This window comes from Sylvia atricapilla, chromosome 23 (assembly GCF_009819655.1).
Source record: "Sylvia atricapilla isolate bSylAtr1 chromosome 23, bSylAtr1.pri, whole genome shotgun sequence".
Taxonomy (NCBI): Eukaryota; Metazoa; Chordata; class Aves; order Passeriformes; family Sylviidae; genus Sylvia; species Sylvia atricapilla.
Genome location: NC_089162.1, coordinates 686,546 through 698,565, shown reverse-complemented (window position 1 = coordinate 698,565; position 12,020 = coordinate 686,546). Strand labels below are relative to the sequence as shown.

The window sequence follows — 12,020 nt, the reverse complement described above, 5'->3', positions numbered from 1 at the left end:
GAATTACTCTTCGAGTCACAGTTTTCTGTTGTGAGAAATGATACAAAGAGGAGAAGCAGATCTTCCTGGTGAAGGGATTTATACAAATTGCCATGATATTTTCAACTAAATGTTTGATAAACCGCCCCCCCCCGCTTTTTTTTTTTCCTAGAAAAGAACTTGCATCCAATTTTTTGTTCACGACGTGGTTGCAAACTAGAATGGGAGTTCAGTTGCAATAAAAGAAAATTAATGAAGTATCTACATATTTTCCTTGTCTCACTGCCAATTTAGCAAATTTTAGATATCTATATAATGCTTTCCTTATTGGTGTATTTTTATTTTACACTGAAAATTTAAATTTCCAGGGACACCTCTTAATTGTATAGTGCAATCTCCAAAATCTCAGCTCTTAGTCTGAGCAAACCTTTCCCTTGCAGTTGCTGTGTTTCCTGTGGGATGTGTTTTGTACTTTGTACTTGTTCTCTGTCCCTATAAACCCCTTCTCTTTCCAGGCCCTCCTGTCACAGGGACACAAAATGTGAATAAGACAACAGAGCAGCAGCGGCCCCAGCCAGGTGAGAATGGATTCTGTGCCCTTGGACTGGGAGCGGCCGGGGAGAATTCCCGTGTGGAGCAGCCCCAGGCAGGGGACAGGCAGGGGGAGGCTCAGGACAGGCCCTGAGCTGTGCCAGCAGCTCTTCCCAACAGGTTCTTTGTGGCTGCTCTGCCCCTCCCCAGCCAAAAGAACATCCCTGTGCCGGGACCTGCAGTGTCTATCCCTATGGAGCATCCCAGGTTGTCCCTCCCTGCTGGAAGCGTCTCCAGCCCTCCCAGCAGGGCTCCCAGAGCAGGCAGAGGAGGGAAGCAGCCCCAGTGGGCAGAGCAGAGAGTGTTCCCTGCTGTGTTCCCACCTTCCCTGCCCACACTGCTGCTTCCCAGCCCCTCCCTCTGCTCTGGGGCTGGGCTCTCTTGGCACTGATTCAATCCACCAGCAAACTGCAGATCCACATCACCACAACCAGAGAAAGGCAGAGAAGTGTAGAGATTAGGGCTGAAGAGGCCCCACAGAAAGGGAAGGAATTCATTCCTAATAAATGCTTTATGGGGTTTTCAAGAACCACTCAGCCTTGGTGGAGCCAGCAACAAAATCCTGTTACTCTCATCTCTCTAATGCTGTGTTTGCTTCACAAGGGAAGACTTGGGTGAATATTTCCTGCCCTCCCAGGGCAGCAAGCTCAGCTGCTAACAAGTGAATCTGAAAATCTCATCTGCTCTCCTTATCATTGAGGTCTTTTTTGTAAGCAGAAATGCATTTGCTCCTGCTTTGTGACTGTTCTCCTATCCCACAGGTTTTTTCCACATTTGATGTTTTCTGGTTGCCACAGAGTGCAGGGTATGTCCAAGGAGATTCCAGACTACAAAAGCAGGCAGATCTGAGAACAGTGCCAGAAACTGTGGCTGTGCCATTTTGGATTCCAGAAATACTTGGAGGTTTGCTAAGAAAGAAAGAAGGAGCATTTCCAGGCCCTGGGAGAAGGGGCAGAAAGAGTAAAGAAAGAAAATTAAAATTTAGGTTCTAGAAAAAACATAATGACCTGGAGTTTCTTTTTGATGAAACATCATTTAAATTTTTTGGGGGTGATTTTTTTAAAAAACTTTATTTTATTTTTAGATCCCTACCAGATCCTGGGGCCCACCAGCAGCCGTCTTGCCAATCCAGGTGAGTTCATTTTACATTTCAGACTCCCCTTATCAAAGAGGTGATTTTTTTCCTTGTTGCTGCTGTCCCTGCACCCTTGGGGGGACCTGTGAGAGCCACTGAACTCAGCAGCTGTGACCTCACAAGGTCTTTTTCCAAAATCCTTAAAGAAATGTGAGGACAGTGGTGCAACATCATCTCTGTCAGGACAAAACCACCATCCTGAGTGTTCTGACCCAAACCCAGCATTCCCTAAGAAGAGTTTTATAGAGGACTTAAGTCCAGGTCTCTCAGATTGGCAGTGCAGATTAATTTTTCACTGCCTGCTGTGGGTTGCAAGAAAAAAGGCACAAAACATCTCTGAAAGTCAGAGTCTAACTGTCCCTAGCACATCACCTGCAGTAAATAATCCCTGATTTTAGGGAGTAAGCCTGGAGCAAGCCCTGCTTGAACTGACCAAACTTACACAGATGGGGTGCCTGTAAGGCTCTGAACTTACCATTAACTACTTGTACAACTGCACTGAGTAAAACCAGGAGTCATTTGGGTAACAAATCATCCCGTGTAACTCAGATCACCCACTGGAAAGAGAGCTGCATATTCCAAAATAATCTCCAGGGCGAAGAGTGAGCAGTGGAGGGGTGAAGTACACTGTGCTAACCAGTGAGTGAAAACTCTGCAGAGCAGTGTCCTCACAGAAAACCCTACTCATAAGAATAGCCCGAGGATTTTAAGGCCAGAGGCAACCGTTATGAAATGTAATGTGACCTCAGGCCCAGAACAAAGGGCTGAGTAACTTGTTTGCTGGGAACAGTTTATCCACTCCTGGGGCCGCCTTTCCAAGGCCTGAAGGAGTAGTTCCCAGTCGAGATCGAGATAGTCCTTCTGTTTCCTGCCTTTGTCTGTGCGGAGCAGGAAGGCTCCAGTCATTTCCTTTCCCCTTGGCTCGTGTCTGCAGGGAGCGGGCAGATCCAGCTGTGGCAGTTCCTGCTGGAGCTGCTGTCGGACAGCTCCAACGCCTCCTGCATCACCTGGGAGGGCACCAACGGCGAGTTCAAGATGACGGACCCTGACGAGGTGGCGCGGCGCTGGGGCGAGAGGAAAAGCAAACCCAACATGAATTACGACAAGCTGAGCCGGGCGCTGCGATACTACTACGACAAGAACATTATGACCAAAGTGCACGGCAAGAGGTATGCCTACAAATTTGACTTTCACGGCATCGCCCAGGCCCTGCAGCCCCACCCCACCGAGTCCTCCATGTACAAGTACCCGTCGGATCTGTCCTACATGCCGTCCTACCATGCCCACCAGCAGAAGGTGAACTTTGTGCCCCCACACCCCTCCTCCATGCCTGTCACATCATCCAGCTTCTTTGGAGCGGCCTCTCCCTATTGGACCTCCCCTGCAGGAAGCATTTATCCCAACCCCAACGTGCCCCGCCACCCCAACGCCCACGTCACACCGCACTTGGGCAGCTATTACTAAATGCTTTGATCTGCCAGTGGCCTTGAGCAGTCTGGTTGGACTTTTTCTTTATTTCTGGGATTTTTATGGTTTTTGGGGGGACCCTTAATGGATAATTGTGGCCTTTCTGGGGAAGAATTAAAACTGGATATTTGTTATTCTTGGACCAAAACTTTTACTTTTGTAACTTTGCCTCTTGTGTCTTGAACTGAGAGATGGAAGCTCCTGTGGGCCAGTACTCTGCATTTTCTTTGGTGTTTAAGGCTTGTGTCCTCTTTAGAAAGTTACAATGAAGATGGTTCACCATTCCCTGGAATGATTATTAGCTTTTGGATGAGAGGAATTTTGAAGAATTCAAAGGCTTTTGACAAGGCATAGATCCAGTGGTGGGTCATAGGAAAAGATGACCACAATGGGGTTTTTCTCACTGGCCATTTGACCATTCAGTGGAGGACGTTGGGCTGCAGGGCACCACAACTGGAATCTTAGCTCTAAGGCAGAGGAGGATTTTCACCCAACTGGAAATTAAATATATATATATATATATTCATATATATATATATATATACATGTATATTTTAAGAAGTAAAGGGCATTGAAGGAACTTTTCTAGACTACAACTTCATTCGACTGTGTGTGAACTCAGAAAGCAGCAGGAACCAGAACAAGCGTAACACGAAGTCAAGCACAGACACTCCTTGGGAGCAGAAGTGAAGTGAATAAACGACAGCAGGTCCCTGGCTCTGCCCGGGGCTCTGGAAGCACCGATTCGCGAACGCTGTGCGTTTGTCAGACCGTCAAAACAAGGGTCAACAAACCAGAAGGCAAATTACTGTATAAATTATGCAGAGTTATTTTTCCCTATATCTCACAGTTTTAAAAAGACAGAGTAAATAAAACGAGTTGACCTCGGTCACAAATGCAGGTTTGTTTTTTTTACTGTCAGCTCAGTTGTTTTTGTTTATTTTTTTAATGTAATTTGTACATCTTTTCAATCTGTACATTTGGGCTGTAGCTTTGTACCTTTTGCTAAAAAAAAAAAAAAAAAAAAAAGACATGAGTAATGTATCTGTTGGAGAAGGCTTGGTCTTGCAATTGGATCCATGACTGACCCCCAAAGTGGCCAGAAACATTCCAGATTGCCTTGGGTTTGTCTAGAGGAGAGGATTTTCTGTATTAGTCTGTTGTGGCTGTCTGCAAATTACCTCCACTTACTCCCGTGTTTGCAGTGAGGCTGATTGAAAACAGGACCGACATCTCAAGGCAACCATTGCAATGTTCTGTGATTGCTTTACACCCAAATCCTGAACTCTGGGAACATCTTAACCACTTCATAGATAAAACTACGAAATACTCCTCTTTTTGATGGCTCCTGCTGGGGGGTTCTGTGGAAATCCGACCCCTTCCAGAAGTCTCAGCCATCCCCAGCTTTGCACATGTGAATGTGACGCTGCACAAGTGGCGGTTTGGTGCCATAAACAGAGGGTAAACCACAAGCATTTGGGGTTTGGAACAGATGTCTGGGGGGCGAGATTTCCATGTACAACCCATTAGCTGACTTGTATTAAGTGGCAGCCAATTAACAGGATCACAACTATCTAGTCTAGACCAACCCCTGGGACTCTGTGGGGGTGGGATTTGGTCCATGTGCATCCAATTGCAGGAGGGGAGTCTGAAAGCAGAGCGTTGGAGTCTGCTCAGAACATTAAACACAAGCACTGATGCCATTATTTAACAAAGTGGGAAGAGAAGATCAAGCTAATACAGTTAGGTCTTAGTGCTTTCGAGGTGTCTTTAAACAACATTTCTGCAATAATCGCAAAATTTAAGTATGAAGGAACTACCCACAGAAATGGAGCTTTTGCTACTATATATATGCAATGTACTTTTTGGATATTAAAATATATATATAATTTTGCAAGCTATCTTGGTGGTTTGCTGTTTTTCTAAGTGTATTAACGTTACAATGAAACAGTTGTATGAAGAAGATGATGTAAAAAAAAAAAGTGACAAAATAAATGGTGGCTTTCTTCTCTAAGGCATCACATTGTCCCACTCTCTCCCTCCCCTCTCACATTTGCATGCACTTGAAATTAAATTTAGCTAAAAAGGAAAAGCAAGCAGCTCCACAGTAGTGGCCACCCATCCTGATCCCTGTAGTATTGACCACTCACTCCAGAAAATTGTTGCCGGAGTTGATCAGACTGGATTTGGTTGTTGAAAGGATTAAAACCCAGGCTCTTGTCCGTGGAGAGACAGAGAAAGTGGAAGGGCAGCCAGAGCTCCGAAGTGTCAAGGTGGCTCTTGGGGTGCCCCAGGGCCCCCAGGAATGTCAGTGTGTGCCCAGCCTGCTCCCGTTTCCCACCTATCCCCAAACCCCAGGGAGAGCCAGGGCTTCACAGCATTCCTGAGGTGGAGGCTGCAAAAACAACCTCTGCCAAGGAATCTTCTGATTGTGGGTAAAGGTCAGGCTGCGGCACTTCCTGCAGTTTTGCACAGTGGTCCTGGGAGATATCTGGAGTTCCTGCAGACCTGATAAAGCCTTGGGAAGCCAGGGCTGCACAAGCACAGCACTTCCTTCCTGCACACAACCTTTTGTTGCTGAGCGCCAGGACAAAGCTTGATTGGCTGGGGGAAAAGGCCACTTCCAGCACCCCAGAGCTGCTCCCCCTGTGGATTCCACCAGAGTTGCTCAATTAAGTCACAAGAGCGAGTGGTTTGTTGCTTATCTCCGTTGTTTTCCACTGCAGCACCAGCGAGATTAATTCTGGCTGTGCAGCATCAGTGGAAATATCAAGTATTTTATTTGAATACCTTGTCCTGCCCGCCTGCCAATAGGCAAATCAGAAGATGATACTGCACAAAAGCATCTAAAGGCAGACTCTGAAGGTTAGCAGAGTGCAAAGATGTCCCTAATAGCAAAATTTGGCCGGCAGGAATTTTAGGGGGAAAAGAAGACATTTGAAAATCACCAATAATTTACGAAGCATCTCATTGTGGCTGCCCAGTGTGTTAAAGGAGCCCTGGGAGGTGATCAGCAGCATCCCAGCTCAGATTTTCTCTGCCTCTTTTCATCCTTCCCTTCAGGGTACTTGCTGGCATTAGTCCTTTCTAGTAGTCACCAATATTTAGCTTTAGTTACTAATTTTTTCTAGTATTTGCTAATATTTAGCTTTAGACAGATTTTGCCTCCCACTCCAGGCATTCCCATGGAATGCAGAGATCTTAGCAGAAGGACATGTCCACCCAGAGTGCCAGACAGCTTCACACTGCTGGGACACTTCCCAGGCACCTCTTAGAGCATTTTCATAAGATCTTAACAATTAACATTCCTCCTGTAGAAAAAGAGTAGTGAGACAGAGATTGGAGTAGGTTTGTGCCCCTCAAAATCAGGCTGACTTTGCCGTGTTGGATGCACCAGGGTTGGGAACAGGGATCTCCCCGCCCATCCCAAGTTTCTGGGGCACACTGGGACAAAGCAAACAAGGAATTTGACAGCCCTAATGCTACTTTCTGCTTTTCCCAGGAGGACAAGGCAGATGGAATTCAAGTATTTCAGGCTTAAATCAGAAAGTTTACCAGCCAGATGGCTGGGATCACATGGCTGTGAGCTGGGAGTCAACAGGAGCAGCAGAAAACCTTCTCTACATCAACATTCAGGATTCAGAGCTCCCCAGGGAGCCCAGCTCCTGTTGCAATCAGGGTGAATTCAGCTGCTGATTTCCAGGGATCTGGTATTTCCCCAGGATTTCTGTTCCACCAGCCTCAAACCCTGAGTGGGATCTAGCTCAAACATGCCAAACTGGAACTAACTCTCCATTCCTCTGTCTATAAATAAAGAGTGCAGCCTGTACATTGAGTAGAATTAGCAATGGCTTTACAGGCTCAGAGTTCTGGTTCTCTTGGCTGGATCTCTGTGCTGCTTTTCTCTGGTTGAGCTGGTCCTGTCTCTGTGTGTATTAATTCCTCCTGCTTAATTACAGCCAACAGGTTTAGAACCTGCTTTGAACTGGATTCTGAAGCAGCCTTTTTATCCCCACTGGAAGATGGAGCTCCCAGCTTAAGCACTTGTTAGATGCTGTAAACTAGGGGATGACAAATCCTTCCAGAGCCTAGCACCTGAGATTCCTGCTGTCCAGAATCCCTGAGAGCATGCCAGAACCCACCCCCTGTGCACACTGGCGCCTTCCTGCTTTATATACCTAAAAATTGTATTTTAGCCCTGAGGATGAACTTCCAAACAGCTGCAGATTTCTAACAGAATCCTGTGGCAAAGGAGAGGGATTTCCCACTCCAGGACAGGGGAGAGGGATTTCCCTGTGCCAAGACCTTCCCTTAGTAAAGACAAAGATAGATTTCTCATATTCACGCCCAAGTGTACTCCCCCTGAAATGAGGCATTAATTATGGGGGAAATCTTCTAGAACGTCTGTTGATGTAAATATTTAATGTGAGGCTGGACTTGCCCAGCAATGCTTCATCCACATCCATGGCAGTAAATGTCTGGGCCTGAAGCTCTGTGCTCAAAGGAGGGATGAACCCAGCTGCTGTTTCCCAACTCTGTCACAGGGAAAGAACCCTCAGTGTGTAAATGCTGGATGAAAGCAGACAGCTTTACTTCATTATCCTATTACAATAATAGAGTTTTTACAGGCTGCTTTGCTGCACTGATCCAGTATTTTTAATAACTTCTGTGAAATTAGTTGGTGAGACTTCAGCCTGCTGCCTACCAGTGTCTGTTCTCCCACATCAAACCGAGCATGGCTGCATTTGGTGTTAATTAGAGCTGCAGTCCAGGGGCACCTCAGGGGGTGGCGTTTATGAATTCACTTCAAAGACCTTATTTGTATATTTTTGCACAATACCCAGCATAAGATACACATGAACTTTTTCATCTGTGAAATCAGAGCTCACTGCAAATAAAGCTCAGACCTTTCTGTTGTATCAGAAAAGAATTGAGAGACCCCTGATTAAGGTTGTGTGGAGAATGACAACACGTAATTTAGCTTGTGTGTCATGATTTTTTTCACTACAGAGGTAGAAATCCCTGCACATGAAGCTAAGATTCTTCTAATATATCAGTATAGAATTAGAGATCCTTGGCAAAAATCAGCTCTTCAGGCTCCAAGAGCAGCAAACAGAGCCTGATACCAAACCCACTGAATGTGAAGACCAAAGGCAGAGCAGTTTTGAGGCCACGGCAGCAGTAAGACCATCAGCCCTGCACCCACAGGGGGGGGAGCTGCCCCAAGGAACCCCAAGGATCACCCTGTGTAGGCAGGGGATGGGCACAGCTGGTCAATAACTATCAGTTATTGATCCCTGAGCCGGATCAATAACTGCAGCAGGAAGGGCTTTGGGCCAGGGAGGTTTCCCAGGTGAAGGGACCTTGCTGCTCCTAACCAGGGGCAGGCACAACAGGATTCACTCCTAGAGCTCTTATTTGAAGCTGCAGTGGAGAAGGAGGATGAGGAGCCTGGCGGTCTGGAAGTTTGGTGCAATTTCACCACCAGAGCTGGCTCCTTCTTTTCCAGGAACCGCTGCAAACTTGTTCCTTGCTTTGGCTTCTCCCGAAGTTTCTGTGTCCCGGAGCTGTAAAGCCCAGTGCTGGATGCACGTCCCTCCCTGCTGCCGTGCTCAGGCCGCCAGAGCCTCCTCCCTGCAGCCCTGGAGGCCTGGCAGGGACATGCCCAGCCCTTGGGAGCTCGGGGGTGGCATTCCCAGGCTCTCCAGGCAGCGGCTGCAGGGGGCTGTGCTGGCAGTGTGGGCAGAGGGCACCTGGAGAGACCTGAACACCTTCCCTGGGCTTTCTGTCTACCTCAGGACCCACCTATAATACATACATACATACATACATACATTATCTATCTATCTATCTATCTATCTATCTATCTATCTATCTATCTATCTATCATCTATCTATATCTATCTCTCTATCTATCCATCCATCTATTACATATATTCCATCTATATATTACATATATACATCTATTACCTATACATTTGCCACATCCCTGGAAGTGTTCAGTGCCAGGGCTTGGAGCAACCTGGGCTAGTGCCCAGGGCAGGGGGTGGAATGGGATGAGCTTTAAGGTCCCTTCCAACCCAAAGCATTCTGTGATTCCATATAGATTTATGCATATTTCATAGAACACTATATATATACACACATATTTGATACAATTGTGTGTGTATATATACACATATTTGATATAATAGTGTACTGCAGTGTTAAAGTAAAACAAATTAAAAAGCGGGTTCAGCTTGGGGCAGATGTTTCCGTGGAGGATTTAAAACTCACATTAATGCTCCATTTCTGGAGGCTCAAGGCTGACAGGGAGCTGAGTAGCTCCCCGAAATCCTCAGCCAGCACATTCCAAAGCCTGAAGACCCAGGGGTCCTGGCATCCCAACCCTGCAGTGGGAATTTGAGGAGCAGCATCCTTCTCCGTGAGGGATAGAGGCGAGCAGGGGGCTGGTTCCAGGGCGGTGTTTGTGGAGCTCCACAGCAGCACGAAGGGATGTGATCTGGGCTATCAAAACCACCCCAAGGGATGTGATGGCTCTGCCACAGTGACACGGTGACTCCTTGGGGGACTCGGCTCCAAGAGCACCAAGAGCACTTCCAGTGAGCTTCTTCTGAACAGGGACCTTGGGCACTGGTGCAAAACTGACACAGCGAGGGCTGGGGGCAGTCCCGAGATGGGCTGTGGTAGAATCATGGAATCAGTGAGTTTGGAAAAGCCCTTTGAGGTGATGGAATCCAAGCATTTCCCCAGCACCACTGTGCTGTTGGGGTTTAACAGCTGGGGAGACTGAGGCACAAAGCAGGGAGCAGTGTGTGGTCTGACCTTCCAGAGCAGAGCTCCCCACAGAAGATGGGTCTCTCCAGACGCAGCCTCGCCGTTCGTGATCCCCCCGCTCTGCTTTGGGTGCAGCCGCCGATGTTTTCAGCCCCCAGCCCTCCGCTCACATCTCCTCCGAATTCAGCACCGAGAATTCCCAACACTTCTGTGAAGGGGCTAAATATATCCCGCTAGCACGGCCCGTGCCAAAACCGAGCCACTAAATACATTGAACTTCGTGTAATAAAACGCGGAACAGTCCCAATAAATGCTCGCTCGGCTTTTCAAGCCTGCCGCAGTCGCCGTGCGGAGCCTGGGGCTGCGGAGCGGCCGATGCGCAGGGGAGCGGTGCCATCCTGTGGCAGCGCCTCGGAAAACAGCGCGGGGATCACTGCATCACTCCCGTCCCCGACGGTCCCCAGCATCCCTGTGCCCCTCTGTGCCCCCCAGCATCCCTGTGCCCCCCGGCATCCCTGTGCCCCTCTGTGCCCCCCAGCATCCCTGTGCCCCTTTGTGCCCCCCAGCATCCCTGTGCCCCCCGGCATCCCTGTGCCCCCCAGCATCCCTGTGCCCCTCTGTGCCCCCCAGCATCCCTGTGCCCCCAGCATCCCTGTGCCCCCCGGCATCCCTGTGCCCCCCAGCATCCCTGTGCCCCTCTGTGCCCCCCAGCATCCCTGTGCCCCTTTGTGCCCCCCAGCATCCCTGTGCCCCCCAGCATCCCTGTGCCCCCCAGCATCCCTGTGCCCCTCTGTGCCCCCCAGCATCTCTGTGCCCCCCAGCATCCCTGTGCCCCTCTGTGCCCCCCAGCATCCCTGTGCCCCCCGGCACCCCTGTGCCCCCAGAGATCCTGTGCCCCCCAGCATCCCTGTGCCCCCCCAGCATCCCTGTGCCCCTCTGTGCCCCCCAGCATCCCTGTGCCCCCCGGCACCCCTGTGCCCCCAGAGATCCTGTGCCCCCCGGCATCCCTGTGCCCCTCTGTACCCCCCAGCATCCCTGTGCCCCCAGCACCCCTGTGCTCCTCTGTGCCCCCCAGCATCCCTGTGCCCCCCAGCATCCCTGTGCCCCCCGGCACCCCTGTGCCCCCAGAGATCCTGTGCCCCCCCAGCATCCCTGTGCCCCCCGGCACCCCTGTGCCCCTCTGTGCCCCCCAGCATCCCTGTGCCCCCCAGCATCCCGACCTGCCTCCGTGCTGCCCTGTCACAACAGATTAACGTGGTGATGTTGCACAGCTGGTCGGGATGTGGTTACCCAGGGGAGCGAGGGCTTTATGCTTTCTGTCCCTAAATTTGGCCAGCAGCATAAGAAAAAAAAGGAGCCTCCAAATGAGTCTGTCTCATCTCCAGCCTCCCCTCGCTCATCCACCTCCCCTGAGCAGGCAGAATTTATGTGCAGCAGTGAGTTTGTTCAAGTGCAAGCGTCCCCAGGCTGATGCTTCCACCACAGGAATGTCAGCTTGGCCTCAGGAAGTGTCTTCTGTGTATTGGAGCAGCCACAGAGAGAGCTTCAGCCTTCCTCACTTGTTCCAGTGATGCTGTCACAGGGTTAAATGTGATTTAGGGCCAGAGATGGTGGTGACAGAGGTTCCCTGAGCTGCAGCAGGAGAATTCACCAGAGGGTTAAGGAACTTGCACAGTTTCCCTCTCTGCTTCCCCTTGTCTGCTCACATTCCTGGCCTGGTGCTGTGTTTTCTCCCTGCTCCTGTGGGAAGCAGGAGCTGGGCCAGCACCACCACCATGGATCAAGGCAGGTGATTTTAGGGGGGAAAAATGAGGTGAAAATCCTGGCTGTTCCCAGGGGAACTCCCAAGGGTATGACCACCTCAGTTTGCCTGGGGAAAGGGAAGTGGATGGGACACCGTGTCACTTGTGTCTGTACTCACAGCTGACTCGTTTCGGGGTGAGCAGCAGAGTTTCCAGGGAATTGTGCACAGGCAAGAGCTATCCAGGCATTCAGTGGCAGCCTGTGAGCAGTGGTCTGCCACAATCCAGCAGTGCAAGTCTGAGGGAGCATCTAAACAGTGTGCCAGGGG

At 49.5% G+C, this 12,020-nt stretch overlaps 1 protein-coding gene across 2 annotated transcripts in view; it reads left to right on the top strand.

Annotated features, from left to right (window-relative positions):
- FLI1 (Fli-1 proto-oncogene, ETS transcription factor) overlaps window positions 1–5,190 on the top strand; it is a 70,194-nt gene extending 65,004 nt beyond the window's left edge. For both annotated transcript variants that reach the window (XM_066334695.1, XM_066334696.1), the window contains 3 exons: window positions 495–557; window positions 1,655–1,702; window positions 2,640–5,190. In XM_066334695.1, the coding sequence (XP_066190792.1) occupies window positions 495–557; window positions 1,655–1,702; window positions 2,640–3,169 (641 nt within the window). In that variant the 3' untranslated portion in view covers window positions 3,170–5,190. The remainder of the gene's footprint in view (window positions 1–494; window positions 558–1,654; window positions 1,703–2,639) is intronic.
- Window positions 5,191–12,020: the final 6,830 nt, after the last annotated feature.